This window comes from Ictalurus furcatus, chromosome 28, assembly GCF_023375685.1.
Source record: "Ictalurus furcatus strain D&B chromosome 28, Billie_1.0, whole genome shotgun sequence".
NCBI classification, from domain to species: Eukaryota; Metazoa; Chordata; class Actinopteri; order Siluriformes; family Ictaluridae; genus Ictalurus; species Ictalurus furcatus.
The window spans coordinates 10,645,510-10,669,124 of record NC_071282.1 but is presented as its reverse complement, the minus strand read 5'-3'; the positions used below and the strand labels follow the sequence as shown (position 1 = coordinate 10,669,124).

General features: G+C 38.6%; 1 protein-coding gene across 7 annotated transcripts in view; it reads right to left on the bottom strand.

Annotated features, from left to right (window-relative positions):
• phldb1a (pleckstrin homology-like domain, family B, member 1a) overlaps positions 1 to 22,964 on the bottom strand; it is a 55,629-nt gene extending 32,665 nt beyond the window's left edge. For 2 of the 7 annotated variants that reach the window (XM_053617816.1, XM_053617817.1), the window contains exons 1-4: positions 14,589 to 14,780; positions 11,395 to 11,496; positions 9,929 to 10,052; positions 7,512 to 7,682 (exon numbers count right to left, since the gene is read on the bottom strand). In XM_053617816.1, the coding sequence (XP_053473791.1) occupies positions 7,512 to 7,682; positions 9,929 to 10,052; positions 11,395 to 11,496; positions 14,589 to 14,591 (400 nt within the window). In that variant the 5' untranslated portion in view covers positions 14,592 to 14,780. Of the gene's footprint in view, positions 1 to 5,338; positions 6,595 to 7,511; positions 7,683 to 9,928; positions 10,053 to 11,394; positions 11,497 to 14,588; positions 14,782 to 22,413; positions 22,498 to 22,686 lie in introns of those variants that run through there. The other 5 variants (XM_053617815.1, XM_053617814.1, XM_053617813.1 and 2 more) reach the window with 5 other exon arrangements.
• Positions 22,965 to 23,615: the final 651 nt, after the last annotated feature.

Below are 23,615 nucleotides of genomic sequence, written 5' to 3'. Positions count from 1 at the left end.
TTGCATTTTGCTTGAGCTGGGTGGAATCGTTAGCAAACAAAGGCTAGATAACGGTTAATGAGAAACATTCTCTGTTAGGGCGATGGTGAAAACACGGTAGATGGTGCGTTGTTATGATTATGTGCGTGTAGGTGTATGGGTTGGAGTCTGCTACAAACCTCATTCAAAAATGTAAAAAAAAAAATAATAAAGCCCACGCAATCTTAAACAACACATTTTCACCAATATTGTCTCACAAGATTAGGAAATGCATGGAGGTCTTTTTAGTAGGGGTGACTGTTTGAACTCTTCTATTCGGTTCTTATTTAATTAATAGGCCTATTTCATTTAATTCTACTGTAATGTGCGACTGTGAATAATTTGAAAATTGTAGCTACAACAAATATCTTCCGAGAGTTTGAAGAAATAGTACTTTCATGTATTCTATACTTAGAAAAATACACATGAGCACAAACAAACATGCACGCCACACCACTTACTGCTCTGCTGTGCAGTGATTAAGGAGATGGGTGAATCAATACTGTGCTCGTCACACTGGCCATAAATTACGATTCAGGCCTCCATTTCATAATGAACAGTGACAGTACAGGAAGCATGAGACTAACATTAAGGATGTAAATTACAGCATGGTCTTAGAGAACCACATATGAGCTGTCACACCTGCACTGGCTAAAGCAACTGTGATTTAACCCTGATGCTCGAAAACAATTACTCAGCTGCCCCTGGTCATAAAATTGATTATGCATTCACAACGTCATTCATATTCAGAGTATGTCCTGTGCTGTCTCTGCCTCTCTCAGCGACTTGATATTGATGTCTTTCTTTTGATTAAAATACATATCTCTAGATTGGTTTGTATTTATTCCTGGCAGCAAGGACAAATCAGTGCAACATCTGAACCAATATCATATGTGCAATATGCGAGTGTTTAAGATCATAAGCCCTAAGCTGCAAACTTCCTGCAGTCTAATACTTGTTGCATAACAAAATAATTAGGTCATCTAGCCTAAAAACACTTTTTCACAGCTCACTTCTCTTCTTACCTAATGGCTGTCAAACACACACACACATACACACACAACCCTGTGAGAGGTCTCGCACAAAACAGTATCTACGGTATACACAAAATGGTGTTGTTGATGAGAGAGGTCAGAGAATAATGGCCATACACATTTGAGCGGATAGGACATCCAATGTAACTCAATAACCTCGATATATAACCATGGTGAGCAGAAAAGCGTCTCAGAATGCACAATATGTTAACCCTTGAGGTGGATGGGCTACAACAGCAGATGACAACACTGGGATCGACTCCTGTCCGCCAAGAACAGGAATCTGAGGCTACGGTGGGCACAGACTCAATGGAACTGGACAGATGAAGATTGGAAAAATGTTGTCTGGTCCAATTAATTGTGATTTCATCTGCAACATGCAATGCAACATCTGATCTAATATCACATGTGAAATATGTGCTATGTTGGATCGTAAGTCCTAAGTTGTAAACTTCCTGTCATTTACAGGGAGTCCCAAAAGTCTCCGTACATAAATAAGGGGAAACTAACTCTTTTTAGCAAAATGTCTTCCCAAAATACATATTTTATATTATATATTTTTTCAGATAGCCTTTGACAAAAGAAGAACGTATTGAAATCATCCTCATGGCCGGATCGGAAAGGTATCGCAAGCTTGCGAGGGCCCTGCAATTACATATATAACACCAGATGTGTTCAAACGAGTTCCTTGTGAGTGGGACAGATGACTCCATGCGTGTTTACAAAGAAATGGCTAATCGTGTAGAGGACATTTTGTAAATAAGGTTACGTTTTGCTAAAACGTGGTAATTTCCCCTACATATGGAGACTTTTGGGACACCCTGTAATACTTATGACACAAACACAATGAAATACTCTAGGTCATCTATGCTACAAACACTGTCTCACTTCTCTCGCTTCTCTTCTTAGCGGACGCTTGCACAAACTGCCACACACACTGTGAGAGTTCAGAGGTATGGAAAACATAATGGGTCTTTTTAAGTCATCTGTGTTTTAATCCATTATGTTACATATATATTTTGAGATCAAAGTACAAAAGCTATTGTGTATTAGCATTGAGAATGGATAGATATGAACATCCATCCATCCATCCATACGTACATCCATCCATCTTCTATATTGCTTATCCTTTTCAGGGTCATGGGGAAACCTGGAGCCTATCCCCAGGAGCATCGGGCACAAGGCAGGGTACACCCTACCCTGTTAGATATGAACGTTTAAAACCTTATAGATCAGTTACGTTTTACACACAGTACATGTAGGAAATTAGACATTAAAGGAGAAATGGTCATTTTTTCCCATTGTTTATATATTTTCAAAATGTACAAATAACCTAGAAAATATGCAGAACATGATAAAAAAAAAGAAAAAAAGGTTTAAACCATGGCCTCAGCATGAGTGTATTATATGGCTGGAATTAAAAAAAAAACATTTGCAAAACTTCAAATGTACTTCATTGTGGACTAGAATTTTTGGATCATGTCATTCGTTTTGTAGACATTCCCCGATGCGCCTTCACTCCCAAATAATAGTACTATAATTTGTATGGCTGAATGGCTGTGTTGGCAAAAGCTAAATGCTAAAATCCTAACATCAGCTAAGCAGCACACTGGAGACATGGAGCTCTGTTTGTAGCTGCTGTAACAAGTAGAGTACCTGTGTAACATGATGTCATTCAGGATATGGAAATCTAATCATCATTAATCATAATGAGCCGAGAGGGATAATGCTAACATCAGCCAGCCTTTATACAGCGCTACAATGAAACAAGCAGAGTACTTCAGTAACATGATGATGATAAGTTACTCAGAATAACTGGAAACAATTTGCCCTAAATCATTATGAGCTGAATTTTTTGGTGCTATAACTTGGCTTTCAATCACTTGCACGATAAGATGATAAAGTCACTCAGGATAAATGAAATATGACTGCCATTCATCGCCAAACACAATAAATCAGTGCCTCTCAAGTGGAGAGCTAGTTAGTTGTAGGAAAATTCTGGCTTTATCAACGAATTCTATATAAGACTGCATGCTGGGTCTAATATTGATAATACTAATCCTTATGATAGTTGAACTTGACAAATCTAGCCGAATCAAGTAGGTCCTGGGGACAGAGCTTTGTGGACATGGGCGGGAACAGGAGTGAGCTTTTGAACTCCACTCACTTAACTGTCAGAGACTTATGTTGAGATTATAATTAGTGTGTTGAAATGAGTATCTCAAAGGTACCCGGATGGCCTACTATTCCTGTTAGATTTTCGAAGTGTGGATCCGTGGACACTTTTTCAGCTAATATTACCCACAATTCCTTGCGCAAGGGAGGAGGGGCTTTGGGACCTTTTGCATTGCCGAATTCAAGGACACGTTTCAGAGCAGGTGTAAATGAAATGTGGAAAAATAAATCAAGGGAATGGTAGATTAAATTATATAGTATACATTATATAAGGAATAACGAATGAAGAAAAGCTGAAATACAATGAGGAGTTTGTTTATGGTGACAGTGTGTGTAACTAGGCAAACTAGTGCATACCCTTTGGCTACACACTCAAATATATGTACGTTTTCTTCACGAAAAAAGAGTCCATGCTTTTAGTACGTAGTATAAGTAGGCGAATTGGGATGGAGCATAAACAGACAGACAGAAACTTTATTGATCCAGAGGAAAATTGCAGAATAACTAAATAGTTATAAAGCAAGATAATATCTTGCTATCTACATATAACTATCTATATAACTATAGCACGGTTGCTTCACACCTCCAGGGTTGGGGATTTCATTCCCTCCACAGCCCTGTGTGTGCGGAGTTTGCATGTACCCTGTGTATGTACTGTGCCGGGTACTCCAGTTTTCTCCCCCATTCCAAAGACATGCATGGTAGGCTGATTGGCATATCCAAAGTGTCTGTAGTGTATGAATGTGTCAATGTGTATGTGATTGTTTCCTGCAATGGATTGGCACCCCGTCCAGGGTGTACCCCGACTTGTGCCCCATGCTCCCTGGGATAGGCTCCAGGTTCACCACGGCCCTGAAGGATAAGCGGTATAGAAGCTGGATTGATGGATACGTTCCTGAGCCGTAGCCGTCCTGTAAAACAGGTACATTTCTATTCTTCTAAGTTCAAACAATTACAAACTGCTATAGCCAGCCAGATGGATAGTCGGAATAGCAGAAAAATATGGAGGCGATTCCAAAATCATTAAGTGCATCCCAATTCGCATACTTGTGCACTAACTTATTGCCATTTTGTAGTATAAATAGTGCGAGTAGTGTGTTCACATTGAAAATACCAAATAAGGAAAAGTACACTTTAAATACCCGGATGATGCACTTAATTAACTGGGAAAAAACGACGTGTGGAATGTCGGACACTTCATGCACTCAACTGTCGCAGCTTTAATTACGCAGCAGAGGGGGCGGGGCTGTCAGACTCCATGTTGAATGAAAAAATAACCTTGTAAAATTCATACATTACAAGGTTGAGTGCACAGTGCATAAATTCATAGTGCATAAGTACATAGTGCGTCATTTGGGACACAACTATAAATATTCACATATCCTGGCAAATTTAATGAGGTCACTTTAGTAGTCTCTTGGGCACTGAAGAGAAAACACATTAAACAACGCCTCATTTTACATAACTATTAGTAGTATTTTAAAGAATGCTACATTTACTTTCCTAGTTAACTAAGGGTATCCTAAAAGGTAGTTTGTAGTCTACCTATTTTTACACTACCTATGTTAAACAAACACAGTGAATTAGGTCATCTATTTCTCCTGTTTTCACACAAGCAGAAAACTGCTCCTCTCCTTAACTGACAAAGCACTCAAAAGTGGAACACACCACAATTAAAAAAAAATAATAATAATTAAAAAATATATTTAGAAATCTAAAAGGGTCGAAATATTACAGTGTAGTCCATTCTTCCCTGTTTAATTAGGTTACATGGAGAACTGATTGAAGGTAATGATGAAAAATGACAAAATATCGAGCAGCAGTGCTCTAATACTGAAAAAACCCAAACCATGGGCTATAAGTTAAATAATAATAATAATAATAATAATAATAATAAAGAAAAAAACAGTAGGTGAGATTGAGAACTAAACAGAGTACAAATAACATTAATGGTCTTGCTATAAAGAAGCAAGGTGGTGAACTTGAACAGTACAGTAGTTCAAAATGCTGATTGGAGCAACAAAACAAAACAAAACTAAACAAAAAAGTCAACAAAAGCAACAAAATGACCGCAATGCCCAGACAATTCAACTCAGAAATCATTTACTTACATTTATATATGGATGTCAAACATTAGGAGAATGCTGCGAGCTTACAGGAACAAAATATCCAAACTCGCTTCCTCTCAGGACGCCGTGAAGCTGTGAAGCCTGAACGTGTCGCTCTCCGGCGGCTTTGTTATGCTAATGTCCGTCCACTTATTGACTTTTCTTTTTCGCACAAAAGATGCCAGATGTCCACGGTCCACCTGTCTGACTGTTAAAGCTACAAACCGAACCCAAGCGGAGGAAAAAACAGTCCATATGCTCAACAAACACCTGCGTCGGTTAACTTCTGAGGGGAAAAAAGTGTCTCTTCTCTTCGCGCGCGCTGTTAAATTCGTACCGAATTAACCGAAAAGAGAAGTAAGAGTTTAATTACAGAAGGAAAGAGCTGGGGTTAATACTAATAGGCCATACGGCTGAGGACCAAAACCGACAGAGTGTTGAACAGCTGTCCCAGTGCCGGCTGTTCGCTCTCTCTGTTCCTCTCCGTCTCTGTCTCTCTCCCATAAGCGATATTATTGTCATGCAGAGCGCAAGAGGAGGGGAGGAGGCGGCCTGCAATCTGCTGAATACCATTAACACCGACCATTTGTTACGAAATCGCGTGTACATGCACAGACACTCAACTCGACCCATTTCATTTCTTTAAAACTATAAATCGAACAATAGTTTAGTAAAATTATTGTGTTAATATGAAAACGTGTGCTTGCCTCTGTAAATTAGGCTGTGGCCAAAAGTGTGGCACAGAGTGGCAGCTGAAATAAGCCCAATTCTGACCTCAATCACATCTTTAAGTGCACTATTATGCCTATGCAAGTCATCCAGACTTGGTGTTGATGTAACTCGATGTATTGCGCCCGTCCGGGTTTGATCTTGAGCTTGGGTTTCTGTCTGTGAGGAGTTTTGCAGGTTCTTCCTATGTTCGTGTGGGTTTCCTCTGGGTTCTCTGGTTTCATCCCACTGTCCGAAAACATGCCAGTAGGTACACTGGCTATGCTAAATTGCCTGTAGGTGTGAAAGTGTGTGTGTGTGGTTTGTGACAGACTAGCGTCCCATCTGGGATGAGTTCGACTGCCTTTAGCCCAGTGTTCCAGGGATAGGTTCCAGACCCTCTACAGACCCTTACCAGAATCAAGTGGTTACTGATCGAATGAAACGTGGCCAACTTGACTATACAGTTATTAGAACTTATACAAGAACAGTGATCACAAATGTAATCTGTAATTATTCATTGTGCACCATGAAAGCTGCTTGGTATTTTAACTGTTCTTTTGATTATTTTATTACCATAAAATCGTAACTGGTGACCTAGGTCAATTGGAATATTGTAAACATAGCATGTGGTTTAACAAAAGAGAAGTTGTCAAGAGGGACAGATGGACATTAAGCTATACTTTATTTATAGCGCTTCATATTTGTTTCCTTGCCATATAATCACTATAGATGTGACAGGAGCACACGTTTGTCTCCACAAGCCTAGTGTAGACTACTGAATGTATAAAATACTTATCAATTTGCCTGATTCAAATTGAATGAGGTTTTTTTGTTTTTTGCTTCTTTTTTTTTTTTTTTTTTTACAATATGCACTCCATACATGCTGTTATATTTAAACTTCAATTGCATCTACATATAAGCTAGATATAGAGAGCAATTATATTCTAAATTGATATATGCTAAATTGAGCAGGCTTAAATGGCCATGGAGAATATTGCACTTGTAGTCACTTTCAAGGGAAGTTCAAGCGCAGCACATGCCACTATTGTGACACTTCCATCACTGTTGTATAAAAAGCTTAGAAGTATATTGAAGCTGGAAATGGCATTGTTCATTTTATATCATCTCAGCGTCTATTCATCTGTGAGCTGACATTTGAGACAGATTGTCTAGCATTATATTCATCTGACTGACTCCACTGATTTACCTCCGGTTTAAAAATCCATGTAAAATGAAAGACTTTTACAATTTACATGTCTACTTTCCTGATGGATTAAAGTCATTATGTTTACAGTCATATATCAACATCCACCTTTTTTTGAACAACCTCTTTCATTCTGACAAAGAAGCTCAGGATGTAAAGGGATTATGAGATTTGGCCATGTGTAGCTGAAGGCAAAATTAATAGGACACATCAAAAAGACATTTTTTCTGAATTTCCCTAAACCATTCAACATATATGTACCTTGAGACAGTCGTACAGGCTTTGTGACTGCCAAGCCATCCATGGAGCACGGATTCCCACAGGGAAAGAGGGTGATGGTTCCTGCCTGGTTTTCAATGTAACAGTGCAGGGTAGCCACTCCTGGACCCTGGATATTGATGTCAGTGTTTCCATGGCCAAGACTGGTTTTCCCTGCATTCAGAAAAAGAGATGTAGCTTTGTCACTGCTTATTCAACCAAACGTTTTATCTTGATATATAAAATTGTTTCCAAAAAAACATGTTAATTTAAATCTAATATAATGTCAGTAGCTATGTTTCCATGCACATATTTTTATGTGCATTTTGGGATATCGCATAAAAAACACAAGTGTGCTCAATTAAGGTGGATAATTTTTTTATTTGCTAAGAAGAAATGCACATAAACTACAATGGAAACACATTTACCATAATAAATTCCTTGATGTGCATCAAAAAGTCATGTGACTTTGCCTCAACAAATCATGTGATTGGATAATTGGCTCAGAAAAGTAAAAATGGCAGAGAGCGAGATGCACCAGTTTCCATGTCAGTGACAGTTTTCTTCTCTTGAACGCATGGGATGGAAACGGTGCTTAATTCACAATTGTTTCATGTGAAATGTCGATTTTTCGCATGAGTTAAACTTTGCAACTTGGATGGAAACATAGCTATTGAATATTAATTCTTTGTTCTCTTGCATATTCTTGAATCTCTGCTTTGACTCATCTTAATGAGAAAGTTTTCCTCCTTTCTCTGACCCTCAGCCATCCCTACCAGTGTCTAGACTGACAGATGTGCATAAAGAAGGAAGATCTCGTTTAATTTGCACACTTGTTCACTCACATTGTTGAATATGGGCGAATGCTGTAGCAATAGGACTAAAGGGTGTTTAGGAGTTGTGTTTGCAAGCATTTCTTCTTGGATAAGTAACTAACTTTTTAACAAACTTTTTTTGTATGTTTTTCATTTAGTAACACTGCAAATTCTCAAATACTATCCACTGCCCATACTGCTCCTGTACACAGACAGAATGGCTTAGGCCGAGGGGCTTTTAGCCGATTTTGTACATCTAAACTCCACTTCTCAGAGTCCTCAGAATTTCAAGTGAATCTCTACATATATCCCGGAATGTGAACATAATTTCAAATTGTCGTACCAGTCAATGAAACTGTTTAATTTGTACATGGTGGGTATAATTGTAATGTGTTACCGCCAAAGGCCTTCTAGTTGGCTTCAATTTATGCAATCATACATTTTATACACAGTTAATTGACATGTGAGATTCAGAAAGTAGGTCATTCCAGCCATGAGGAAGGATTATAATGAAAAAAAAATCGCGATACAAAGCATAACAGGGATTCTTATGACAGGTTTTAACTGTCCTTATTTAATAAGGAGAATAAGATCTGGCTGGCTGTGCAATGTTTTTTGTTCACCCGCCGACGTGGATTTTTTTAAAGTCATGTTGAATTGTTTTTGTTAACGTCTGTTCATTCATGTCACAGTTGCTGAAAGTCAGTGTGCTATTTGCAGGTGTGCACTGGCACACCACAATGAATGAATGTCCAAAATTGTTTTCTTAGAAGCACAAACCACACTAAAGACGAGAAATGCGTGGCTGGCCACATACAATAATATAACAGTAATAAAAAAAATATTATGTGTGACATAGAGAAGCAGAGAGGAGTCCGGTCAGTTGAGAGTCAGGTCATGGCCCTATAATTTTCCTATAATTTGCAGTTCTAAAGCCTATTGACAATATGTAGACATCTCTGAATAGCTAACCTGAACTTAACCTGTTCAAAACTCAACAGGACCCTTTATAGTAGTGTTTTTATTTGCAGTTCAAAATACTGGGTCACATTTTGATTATTCTTATCATAAATGTTTTTGAGGATTCAATCTTACAGAGCATGAAACAGTAAGCCAGTTCAGCAAAGTGTTACATTTGCTCCCATTCCAGTGTCAGGAAAGGGAAAGTCCTCTATTTGTCATTCTTTGAGTGATGATTTACTACATATCTGAGCTAAGAATACAGCAAAGAATATGCCATACTGCTCTGCTAGACCTTCTACAATTAACTCTCCACACATCCTACCATGCAAGTACATACACACACAAGCCCTTGCTCACAGGTAACTTCCATCTCATCTCAGACTTGGCTGCTTGCCATGTGGTGCCATTAGCAATGATGGGACTGCAGGTACTGAAGAAAGCTGCTGAATTCAGCAAAAATGATCAGTAATAATCTTACCATCCCTAACAGAATGAACATTTCTCATTGTCTAATCTAGTTATATTCTCCCCTAACAGTACAAATGCTATAACAGCCTGAAGCCAAAATGAATGTAATGTTGACGTTCTGACAATATTGACACAAGAATGCATTGTATTGACTTACTAAAAAAGGTACCTAACCTTCTGGTATGGGTAACAGTGTGATGGCCGTGCTCAGACGTCCACTTCCCAAACTGACCAGATGGGGACGCTCTGCTTGGACTTTGAGGGTTTTGCCTGTCTCAATCAGGTCCAGTGGAGTACCCTTGACAATATGGACAAATGGAAAAATAAAACATATTAATGTTTACAATAGGCTAAGAAATTCAAATAATATTAGCTGCAGTATCTTTTTGTTACACTTTCTACGCAGCACAGTAATGTACATACACCATGTCCACTGTTGGCCAATTATGTTGTCCAGTCACAAAAACCCAGCACAGTGACCTGCCCTCTTTCAAATGATTGCTCATAGTGCTCCAAACATGATTATACTGACTCAATTAGAGTCATATAGTAAAGCAGGGCTGAGCTAAAAGGTATTGCTCCATCATGTACGCTGGGAGGCTAAGAGGATTGAACCTCTAAGATAAAAGATGGCAGAGTGAACAGGCTCAACGTCAGCGCCAGAGGTTCTCAAGGGCAACATGGGAACAATTTGTGCAAAGAAATAATGTTTTTTGGGGGGAGTCAAATATAGAATGTATCATGTGGTATAAGGCGATAAATGCTGGTGTGAAATTGGTAACAAATTTGGAAAAATAAGGCAAGTCATAGATTCTTGTTAGAAGAATGTGCTCATAGTTTTGGGTAATAATTTCTCCTCGGTTTCTGTACTTCCTCCAAGATGGAAGTCTGGAGAAGGTCACTGCTGGAAATTTCTCCTCAGCCTCAGTGCCCCTCTTTGTGCTGGAATAATTTGTCATGCTGTATGAAAGAGCTTTCTGTGTGATTATTTATACAGCATATTCCCCTTCACATTAAACTGCACCCAGTGAATCAATCAAACAGACGGATCCAAGTCCTTTAGAATGTTCTCTCTTTATTAAAACACATATGAGCTAAAAGAACAAAAGGACACCTGAGGTGCCATTTTTACCTGCTCTTGCTAGTCAAGTCCTGATTTTAACCTTTATGAAAAGAAACGGCAGTTCATCACAAACACGGAAGCAGACTTCTGAAAGGCCACAGTGGTTTGTTTTAGTCTCCATATCTTCCCCTGTCATCTACTAACACTGGAACTATATATAGTGTTTAATTGCCTCTATTGTAAAGTGGCATTTCTTTCACAGGACACATTGTGGCTAAATGTATTTAAGAGCTTAAACTAAAGTTGATGTGCTTTTGTGTGTGACAGAGTTTGTTGGTTTAATTCTTAATCTGGCTTGGGTCATGTTTGCTTTGGAAATATCCAATAAATGGGCTGAAGCTGAACGGAAAAGCATATTTTCAGAAATTGGGTTAAGACGGGAACCTTCAGTACAGGGTTTTGTTTGAATTAATACTTACAAAGATCTTGGCATAAAGTTTTAGTGATCGAAGTTTAAAATCATATATTTTATGTATTCTGACTGTAGTTTTTCATATGCCAGCAATTGCTGTCTCACCTGTAGCACCTGATGGGTCTGGCGGCCATGATCAGGAATGTTCCTATTCAGGGTGTCCATGTCTTCTGTGTTATTGGTCACTTCATCACACTCATTGAGATCCTGTTTTTAATATGGATGAAGAGAATAAATGCAGGTTGGTGTTGGTACAGTGTACACTTCCATTAAGAAAACTTGTATATTTATTTCAAGACTAGTGAGAAAAATCTACTGTTTCTCTAGGATGACACATTGTTATCCATTTGCTTGCAGGTAGACTCTACACTAAACATCAAGGGCCACCTGGCATAATTACAAAACCCTTAAGTAATTGGGTCTTTGATCATGTTTTATTGTGTTATTAAAAGCACACAGCTGGCTGCTTGTTTCAGAATCATATAAACATATCTAACACACAAACTAGAAAAAATCCAATGTTTAGGATGGGTCCATGCATGCAATTTAGATATTATGCACAGTATGACTCAGAATGACTCCTCTTTAATGCACATACTTGGAACAGATGCTGCTGATATTCTTTGGTATATATGCACATTTGAGTATAAATAGTCACGTATGGCCCTCAGGGCAGTACAGAGTTCAGCAGACATGTCTCAACAGATTAGTCATTTTAGGAAATCACTCGACTGTAATCGCCTCTGAGTCAAGCAAATGTCTAGAATCATCATTTGGGGAAGTCACATTTAGATGAAATTCATTTTGGGCTGTATATAGATAAGGAAGACAATTGCAGTTCTTAGAATAATATGGCTCAGGAAGAGAATGTGTGAATCTAGGGCAACGTTTTAACAGAAGTCTTCAAAGGGCTACACGATGCCCTCATAAGCCTTTCGTGACAACAAACATAAACCTACACAGCTGACCATCACAACTCCCACCTCTCTTATGACTGGATTGACAACCTGCTGTATAACATTGTTATAGCAAAGGTTTTAACAGTAACAATCATGACACCAGAATCACAGAGTTATCTATATTCCTTTTGGCCATGATATGTATTTAAATTTTCTGTTCAAAATATTTTTTATGAAATCTTGTGCCAGTGTCATGATCATGGTTGACCAATCTTATTCACAAAGGCCCAGCGTGGTTACATGTTTTTGTTTGAGCAAAGCAGTAATCACAACTCAGTCGATTGAAGGCCATGTTCAACTTTTTAAACAGGTGGAGTCAAGCATGGCTCCTGATTGGTTGGAATGAAAACCTGCAACCACACTGGCCATTTGTGGATAACATTGGACACCCCATGGCACATAATCACCGTTATGATATACCAGAAATGCAGTAAGCTAGAAAGACCGTCGTCGTGATGTTCTAAAGTAAGTCAGACTAGAATTGTCATTGCACAACCTTATGTTTACAAAAATCTACAGCATATGACCAAGGCATTGTGTTAACCTCATGTGACAAACTTGACGAAAACAATCTTTAGGACAGCTGAAACCTATTTGGATTAAGACTTTATAAAGCACACAGACCCACTGTCTAAAAGCCATGGAACATCTACTATTATTTGTACACTTTTCTAACAGAAAGCTTCAGAATCTTGTAGGTTGTAATCTGATTGATTTTCCTTACGGTTTTCAGCAGGAAAACAGACTTTTGAACACCATGACACTGAGGCAATATATAGTACTATTAATGGACTATTACAACACTAGATACTAGAGACTCCTTCCATAAATGTTAAACATTTCCTTACAGAAAACATATCATCATATCAACGACAATATATGTTTTTAATCTACTTATAATTAGACGTAGTTTACATGGAGCATCCATCATTCAAGTCACTGTGTAATATTATAATAAAAGGAGCATTTAATACAAACCTGTGATTTACTTTACAGCTGGCAATATTTTCAGAGTTGCTGTTATAGAAAATTAATCAACATCTGACCAGTAAACCAGATAATCTAGCGTGCTTGCTGATAGGCTCAGGAAAATGTTTGTGGCTGGTCATGTGGCTGCCATGTTAGTCAAATTGGCAAAATATGTTTTTGACAAAACATACAAGGCTCTCTAGAAAATTCTAGAGGCTATAGTATTCATCAGTCTGTTTGGTTATACTGTATGTGTACGGTAGCAATTTTAATGTTTACAAAAAACCCATGAAAACTTTTTCTCATGAGAACGACACTTTTGTTGGCATGCCAAGTCAAAGAAGTCAGCGGAATGTGAAGCTTCGCTTCTGTGGACAAGTAAAGACAGGCTTGCAACAAAATGCGAATATTAATCAGGGTGAAATATTTAATAATAATCTGGAGAACAGGCTAAAAAAACATATAATGTTTCCTTTAGGAGCATGCTTGTCCAAAAGCTCTATTGAATCTTATTTTCCATCAGAACACATATGAAGAGCCTGATTTTATGCATCTCATAGTGCTGTTCAGTGTTTCTTACTGGCTCTCAGAAACCCAGAGTAGAGAGATATATCTCCATCACATCAAGCACACACTACTCTAAAAAAATTCTGACACACAGAATGTACACAGGATACACAATAATAACAGAGAATTGCTGCAAAGACACACAAAACACATATTTCTTTAAATAGAGTCACTTCAAAGTGATAACAAAGTAGGAAACTGCCATGTGATTTGGCGTGATTGTTTATTTCAGTGTTTGCCTCGCATACAAACAAACACATGCACAGTCTCAAAGCGCTTCTCCAAATGGTTCATGTGGGCAAACGGAGCACCATGTCTCTGAAACGTGTCATTAAGTCGGCAGTCATGCCACCGTGTCCTGGCCATAGAAGCAGAAAATAGCCTCAGCATAACCACAATGTGCACTCCACAGGGCTCCTCTTACATGGGTTATAATCATCCACACACACAAGCACACACACACACTAAGCACACACACACTGAGCACATGCAGACGACTAGTGGTAGAGAGGAAACCACAGTGGCGAAATATAGCAAATGCAGATCCACAGTCAGAACGTGGCAAAAAATTCCCAATCAGCAAGACTCGAAAACACTAGTGGATTAATATGAACAGGAAGTAAAGGCAAATGCAGTTGAAATATCACTGAGGACATTTTCTGAAATAAAGAGTTGTTGTAAACAGGTCGGTGAAATTCTTAACATCCTAATCAAAAAAAACTTTCAATACTGCCAATGCAAAAAAAAGGATGCAAAAAACTAAACTTCCACCTAAAACTGCATTATGACAGGAAATCTACTCACCATCTCTTCTTACTCAAGCTATTCAATAATGGATCCATAAGCTTGTCTAAATTTAGTGTAAAACTATGTCCTGTTTACTTCTTGTCCTCTTTCTTCCTGTCTTCAGCTGACTGGGTACAGTCCATGTTTCTGCCTAAACACTCTGGAGCACAGAATTACAACTACTGTCACCACCACAGCTAGAGAGAGAGAGAGAGAGAGAGAGAGAGAGAGAGAGAGAGAGAGAGGAAGGGAGGAAAGAAGAGAAGAGACAAGAAGAGGACATGGCTCCTTGAAATATCCTTCCCATAACTCTATAATATTTCTATTGTATTAAGAGATGATAAAATGAACAGGGTAGCTCATTTAAATGATCAAACTGAGCAGATGTAAAATTCAGAGAGCCTCTAGAATAATGTTGTCCTTTTTACAATCCTCAATCTCCTTGCCTGGACAGGAAATTTGTAAATAAGTTTGGGAACTATACCCATATTGTTATCCAGTTATCCAACAAACATCATTTAAATTCAAGAGACAAACAGAATGGCTGTTAGAAATGTATCACACACCTTCTGACATCACATTACATGAATTTCCACTGTAAATTTAAATGAGATTTATCACAATTCAACAATTTGTGATTACATTCAAATATTGCAAAAAGAGGAAGGAAGTGACTTTCCCCAATTATGGTCTCATTGCTTCCCAAATAAATAAATAAATGATTGTAGAATTATTGGCAGGTAGCAGAAGCAGGATGAACCATCACCACTGCTCTGGGATTTGCATAAATAAGACTCTGTTCATGCTGTTTTGCTGGTTAGAAAAGGCCTTGATATTCCAGACAAGTTCCTCTCGCTGATTTCCTGTTCCTTCATGCCTTGTTCTGCCAGAAGGGTCTTTTCCGATCTGGCGTTAAACAGATGCAGAAAGTTTTTACCTACCCTCATAAAATGACTCACTTTAATGCTGGAGGGCGTTTGTAAATCAGTGAGTCATTAAATAAATGCATTTAAAAGGTCTCCCTCAACAATCCCAAACACAACGTGGTCACCATGGAATTTTGGAGTCAGCATATGGCTGACTGAAGTGGTTGTTGATAATGTCTACCAAAGGTCTACAACATGGTCCAAGATAGAAGTCACAGATGGAAAGAGGGAAAAATTTGGAAGGATAGCCAAGGAAATATCTATCAGTATTATGCTTTTCCCCTGACCAGCCAGAAAAGCTAGAGATAGTGTGTGAGGCAGATGTCAAAAAAGTTCAGACAAATAAAACATAGAGAAAAACAGAGTCTAGCAGAATCCAAGCAACCAACAGCTGGAACTGAAGATGGTTCTTCCGGTATTGCCTCCAGGGCAGGGGTGTTTCCTGTGTGATGACCCTGAACCAAGCAACTCTCATGGGGAGGACATGGTCCAGCATCCTTCCCTTTCTCAGAAATAGTTCTGAGAAACTTAAACAATCCAAGAGTGAAAAAGGAAATTTCAGTAGAGCTAACGGATGTACAGATTTATGGAAATGACCATCTCTGATCTGCACTCTAAAGTGTCTGAACTATGAGAACTTTTCATATAGTGGCCATTGAATAGGCCAGTGGGCCCTTAAACTGGGGTCCAGGGAGTCCCAAGGACTGTGGTGTATAGCCATGGTGTTGGCAATTTTGTTACGTTTTGATGCTGTAATGATGGTGGAGATCACTGGCATGTAATAAATAAGATTAATTGTGGTCATAGTTATGACATTAGTTATAAAAAATTTTACAGCCAGTCAAGAAGCCAGACCTAATCTAAAGAACAATAACTTAAAAACAAGCATAGAAATTTGAAATATCAAATCAATAATATGAGTAAACATTTACAGTATATGATACAAAATGACTGGTTTGGCTTCTGTGAATGGAAAGCTCAGTTATAAAAAAAAATAATAATAAATGCAATAAATATATATTGATGTGCTGCATATTTTAACAGTGTGATTGTACTCATGTTGCTGTTACAAGGGGTCCTGGGGTTTCTAGCTTCAACAAGTTTTAGATCTCCTGTGGTAGGTGTCAATCAAATTCAATTTCATTTTCAGTAACTACTTTATCCTGGTTGGGGGTTGCGGTGGATCTGGAGCCTATCCTGGGAATACTTGGTGCCGAGGCAGGAATACACCCAGGATGGGACGCCAGTCCATCAGAAGTCATCTGTTCATCAATGATTTGGTATTAACGGGTGTTTGTTTTTAATCGGTGAAGGATACATGACTCCAGAAATCCATTTCAAGTATAGGTAGATCAACTGATGCATCAGGCTTTTAAGATAATGCTCTCTGAATGAAATACGTCTACAAACTACTTATAGTCATGACTCATAGTTTTCACTGTTTTTAGACCTCGCAACATTTTTTCCTAAAATTAAAAAGTGCTTCATCATAAAGCTCCCTTACGTGATGACCACAATGCCCTTGACAGATGATTGTGTATCTGTGTACGTGGCTAAAACTCAACATTCACACAGAGATTACTAGTGAGAAAGATAGTGAGACAGTGAGGAGGGACTGGGTATACTTTATTGCTACAGCAGGGAAGAAAACAAAATGTTCCTGATTTCCAGCCAAGCGAGAACTCTGAATCATCTGGTTTTTGGTCTCTTTCCCTTTACACACACAGATGATGGCACTCACAAACTTTATTCTAATTTTCAATTTCACACATACACACATCCAGTCAGCAATAAGAGATTTGTTTTAGATAACAGTGCAGTAAGAGACTCAACAGGTGTTCAGAAGTTTATTCTAACAGGTGTAACATCACAGCGGCCTTCATTACCTGCACCAGCTGGAGCAAGTAGCTGCATAAAAACAACAGCTTTTCGTGCATAGAACATCTGGATGTATATTCCTGGTTGCACATTAAGTGAATGTTAATTAAGATACTATTTATTATTTGAAAAATAATGGTGTCATCATGGACACAGAATTTTATTTAGGCAAAGGCAACATTTTATGCGTAACTTTTTTGTGTAAATAAACACACTGGCCACTTTATTAGGGATACCTATACGCAGTATATAAAATCCTGCAGATACAGGTCAAGAACTTCAGTTAATGTTCACATCAAACATCAGAATTAGGGGAAAATGTGATCTCAGTGACTTTGGCTGTGGCATGGCCATTGGCAGGCTGGTTTGCATATGTCATAAACTGCTGATTTCCTAGGATTTTCACACCCAACAGTGTACGTACAGAATGGTGAAAAAAAAACCAAACCATCCATTGAGTGGAAGTTCTGCGAGCAGAAGCACCTTGCTGATGAAAGAGTTCAGAAGAGAATGACCAGACTGGTCATTCAAGCAGAAAAGCACCTCAAGACGCACAAGTGAGGCAGATAGGATACAACAATAAAAGGCCACAACAGGTTCCACTCCTGTCAGCTAAGAACAGGAATTTGAGGTTAAAGTGCTCACAGACTCACCAAAAAACTGGAGAGTTGAAGACTGGAAAACGACTAGGTGATGCTTTTCCAGTCTTCAACTGTCCAGTTTTGGTGAGCCTATGCCCATTGTGGCCTCAGATTCCTGGTCTTAGTTAACAACAGTGGAATTTGATGTAGTCTTCTGCTGTTGTAGCCCATCTGACTTAAAGTAAATCATGTTGTGTGTTTTTTGCACACCACGGTTGTAAAGAGTGATTATTTATCAATACCGTAGCCTCAGTAAACTGTATATTGAACTCAAACCAATCTAGCCATTCTCTGTTTCACGTCTCTCATCAACAAGGCAGAACTGCCACTTAATGGATGTTTTTTGTTTTTCGCACCATTCTATAAACTCTGTGAAAATACTACGAGATCTGTGGTTTTGGAAATACTCAAACCAGCATGTTTGTCACCAACAAACTTGTAACAGTCAAAGTCACTAAGAACACATTTTCCCCATTCTGATGTGAACAATAAAGCACTGAATATTTAATGTATGATTTTATGCCTTGTGCTGCTGCCACATTGGCTGATTCGTGAATTGCATGAATGTGCAGGTGTACAGGTGCTCCTTATAAAGTGGTCAGTGAATGCATGTTTTAGCTATGTTTGCATTGATGGTGCAATCTAGGCCTCATTGGCTTTTGAATAGCAGTTTAGTTTACACTAGTACTCTTATTGCAAGTGCCTACTGGACCTATTGTATGTGATTTTGAAAATCTTATGTTACCCAAACCTTCATAAAACCTTGGCTTATTGATTTAATCCTTTTAGAACAGTTCATTTGAGTATGTAGATTGGTCAATGTGTAAAAACATTTTATTTTTTTTTTATTTTTTAAATCATAGTAATATGTACGTGAGACAAGTTTAATTGCATAATAAAATATAAGAGCCTATCCAACATGCAAATTCAGGCCAGAGTTGGGGATTGTTTTGATTAGCATTAACAATAAATCTGGATTTATTGTACTTTGGCTTTTTCGGAAATGCTACATGAAGCAATTTATTGTTCAATATCAATAAGTTATTGTTGTTTTGTTTCAGGTTTGTTTCAGCAATAAAGTTGCTTAGGAATGCAGCTGACAGCTTGATTTGTTTAAGCTGTTTTTAAAATAGCATTAAATAGTATACTTATTCATTCTATTAGTCAGAAATAATTACCACAGTTCTGAAATTATGGAAATGAATACTTAGTCATTATTTTTGGAATAAATATGCAGCCCTGAAGCCAACTGCATTCCATCGTATTCTGTTTCTCATTCTCACTTCCCAGAATGCTAAATTTAAATAATTGGTGCAAGGATCAGAGTGAAGCCAGTGGGGAAAAAATTAAAGACAAGGGATAAGATTTTGACAATAAAAGCAAGTTTTTCCATGTGGAATTGATAGGAACATGAAAAGGGTTTAACTGAGCTTTATTTTTGTAGTGTGGTTCCTAAAGATGGGCTCAAATTTGGAAATCCTCTGTGGAAATTTGAGTTCACACTTACAGAAATGGATGAATGCAGGTGCTCACATAACCACAGCAGAGTTTAAGCACCACCTGTTGTTTAAACTAGAGTAAACAGGGCTGAATAAAGGCTTTCAGAGAGCAGGAAATCATTCCAGAGCCACCGTAACACTCCTGGGTCTCTCTCTCTCTCTCTCTCTCTCTCTCTCTCTCTCTCTCTCTCTCTCTCTCACCCGCCCTTGTGTGGTATTAAATTTCACCTTTTTGTCATATCTTCTCCTACAGCCACAAACACACACACACACACACACACACACACACACACACACACACACACACACACACACACACTTGCAGTGTGGACATGCTCTGCTGTGCTTGTCATAGATGTGCACAAATCATAAAATAGCTTCTTTTTGGTCCCTCTCATTCTGCATTAGTTCATTCCATCCCAGTGAAACAATTCAACAAAGCTGCCTCACATTAGCGGCCAGTTTATGTAGCCTGATGTCTTTGTTTGGTATGAAAGCTTCTATTCAGACAGGCCTGCTGTGCTTGGCGGGCTCAAGCAGATGCACACACACACACATACACACACACACACACACACACACACACACCAGCACCAGGTATTAAGTGTGTGTGGAACTTTTGGGCTAATATCCGCATCACGTGTGCACTACCTTAGCAGCTCCATGTGCATACACACAAAGCATCTTTGTACCATTTGAAGCTCTGTCCTTTGGCTACCTTGTGTGATATTTCCCTCAAAACTCGCACTTTCCGATGTATGAATGTAAACATTTCAGGCATGCAGCACATTCCCTTTTATCCAAGGATAGGATTCTGTTTTTGATTAGTAAAATAAGTGTTTTGACAGATAAGACATTAAAGGAATAGTCCATCATTTTTCAACTTAACCTCTATCTACCACATCTGTTGTGTATGTGTGATTACCACAGGCAAATATATCAACACGTTTGCACTGTGCTCTGTACTGAACAGAAATCTTGTAAACATATAATAGAAGTCTAATGGCAGTTGGTGAACTCCATAAAAAGAAATGATTATTCACCGATAAGACATAATATTAAAACCACCTGCCTAATATTGTGTAGGTTCCCCTTGGGCTGCCAAAATAGCTCTGACCTGTCAAGGCATAGACTCCACAAGACCTTTGAAGGTGTGTTGTGGTAGCTGGCACCAAGATGTTATCAGCAGATCCTTTAAGTCCTGTAAGTTGCGAGGTTGCCAAAAAAAGAGTGTACTTGGTCTGCAACAATGTTTAGGTAGGTGGTACATGTCAAAGTAACATCCGCATGAATGCCAAGACCCAACATTTCCCAGCAGAACATTGCCCAGAGCCTCCCACTTCCTCTGCCAGCTTGTCCTCTTCCCATAGTGCATCCTGGTGCCATCTCTTCCCCAGAAAATTGATGTGCACACACCTGGTGTTCCACATGATGCTAAAGAAAATGTGATTTATCAGACCAGACCATCTTCTTCCATGGCTCCATCGTCCAGTTCTGATGCTCACGTGCCCATTGTAGATGCTTTCGGGGGTGGACAGGGGTCCGCATGGGCACTCTGATCGGTCTGCGGCTATTCAGCCCCATCTGCAGCAAGCTGTGATGCACTGTGTGTTCTGATGTTTCTATCATAGCCAGCATTAACTTGTGCTACACTAGCTCTTCAGTGGGATTGGACTACACAGGCTAGTCTTCATTCCCCACACGCATCAATGAGTCTCGGGTGCCCATGACCCCGGTGTCACCGGTTCACCGGTTGTCCTTCCTTGGACCACTTTTGGTAGGTACTAATTACTGCATACTGGGAACACCCCACAAGACCTGCTGTTTTTGAGATGCTCTGACCCAGCAGTCTAGCCATCACAATTTGGTCCTTGTCAAAATCACTCAGATCCTTACGCTTGCCTGTTTTTCCAGCTTCCAACACATCAACTTTGAGTTCAAATGCTTCTAACACATCAACTTTTCACTTGCTGCCTAATATATCCCACCCCTTGACAGGTGCCATTGTAACAAGATAATCAATGTTATTCACTTCACCTGTCAGTGGTTCTAATGGTATGGCTGATTTTTGTATAAGTTTAAATCTTCAACTACTAAAATCTAATAATAAAGGGTTAGGATAAAACAAAAATGACAAAAGCTCTTCTAGTGTTAACTGTTCTCTGTTCTTAGTGTTATCCATTAAGGTTTTGTCATATGCATGATATGTCATAAGCATATCCACATATTTTTTTCTGAAACTAGTTGATCAATGAAAGCCCAAATTATACAGATTTACAGCTTTTTTTTTATACTTTGTTTGAAATATTTCATGAAAGCATTCTTATAAAGACTTTTCACATAAATGTTTATTGATGGATTTCAACAGCTGCCCTTAGACTTCTATTACGTGTTTTAGAGTAAACAGATTTAGGTGTTTTTTTCTCAGTACAGGAAACTATGTAGAAATTCTTGTGCATGATAATTGCACATACAGTAAAGTAAAAACACATATTAAGTTTAAAAGTGCTGGAGCATTCCTGTAAAATACCTCATTTTGTTGGTGAAAGTATGCAGTGTGCAGCCAGGTACAGCAAATGTGTGCCAGTGGATCACACATTCAGTGCTGTCTCCACTGGGACAATAGGATCCTTATTCATGCTGAAGTCACAGTTATGATCCTCAGACTATACTGGTACTACAACAGTTCAGTTTCTCTCACACAGTGTGAGACAGCCAGAGTAACACACACAATATGAGACAGCCAGAATGGTCTAAACATCAACCACCTGAATATATAGCACAGTCAACATTCATACAAATTTATACAGATGTACAGTATATTCAAGATGCCACTGTTGTAATCATCTTAATTCCATAATAAGTGACACTGAATTACAGAGAAATGTTTCCTGCTTACTCCATATTCTTTGTTTCCTGTTTCTGCCCAGCTCTTCCTCTTTTACTATATTTGACACTGACATTCAGGAGAAAATTGCCAAACCTGCAATTTTACAGACAGATTCACAGATATGTAGTCTCTCTACTTCATAAATACACACAGAACACATTTTTTATCATGGAAAAACAAAACAAAACGTAAAACAACCCAACCCTAAACCTACTTTCTACTGTATCTATAGTTTACATTCTGAAAACATTTCTAATTCTCAGTCAGATACACCATACTTACTCATGATGTCTTCGAGGACGGCACAGAAAGCAAGTGGTAGTCAGTTAATCCACCATTTAATCCCAGAAGAACAGGGACTATAACTCCGAAAATCTGGCTCTTCTATAGCTAGACTTGAGAACAGTAACTGACATTAACACAGATCACTTGTGACTAGTGATGGGGACAAATATGCTCCCTTGCTCTTCTCTCTCTCTCTCTCTCTCTCTCTCACACACACACACAGCCCCTCTTTTCCTCTTTCTAACCTCCCCTTTTTCTCATTCTGCCTCAGTTTGTCTCTCTCTCTCTCTCTCTCTCTCTCTCTCTCTCTCTCGCTCTCTCTATCCCTTTTTCTGTCCTTCATTGTATGGACACAAGGCAGCCTTTCATTTTTGCAGCTGAAAGGTCAGAACCCATACAGACTTTGCTGAAAGCAACTCAGAAGGATAGACAGGTACACTGGTACACTGAACACAGGAATTTAACAGGAAACAATAACACCAATTCAATCAAGAATGAGACCTTAAGACAGAAAAAAAGATTAGTGTCTATGTACACTACTATTTTCTATAACATCAGCTCTGAAAGTAGTGCCGGCTTAATTCAAATCACAGGTTTGTATTAATTTGCTCGCTCTAATCCGTTATCGATTTAAAATAGCTTTCCGTAAGGAGATATTTATTTAACGTTTATGGAAGGAGTCTCCAGTGTCAGCGCTTTGTTTTCACTCTTCAGGACAAAGGACTTTGTGATTTCTGGTTTCTCTGCTATTTTTGTCTTACTGATTTCAAGAGAGAACAAAATCAGTGAAGGAAGAACTGTTTATAGCTGATGTAACATATACTGTAATGCAATAACAGTAACTAACATGACTCACGGATGTTCTACAACATTAGCTGTAAATGGATCAAAAATTATGGCGTGTCCCTCAATGAGTTTAAATGGTA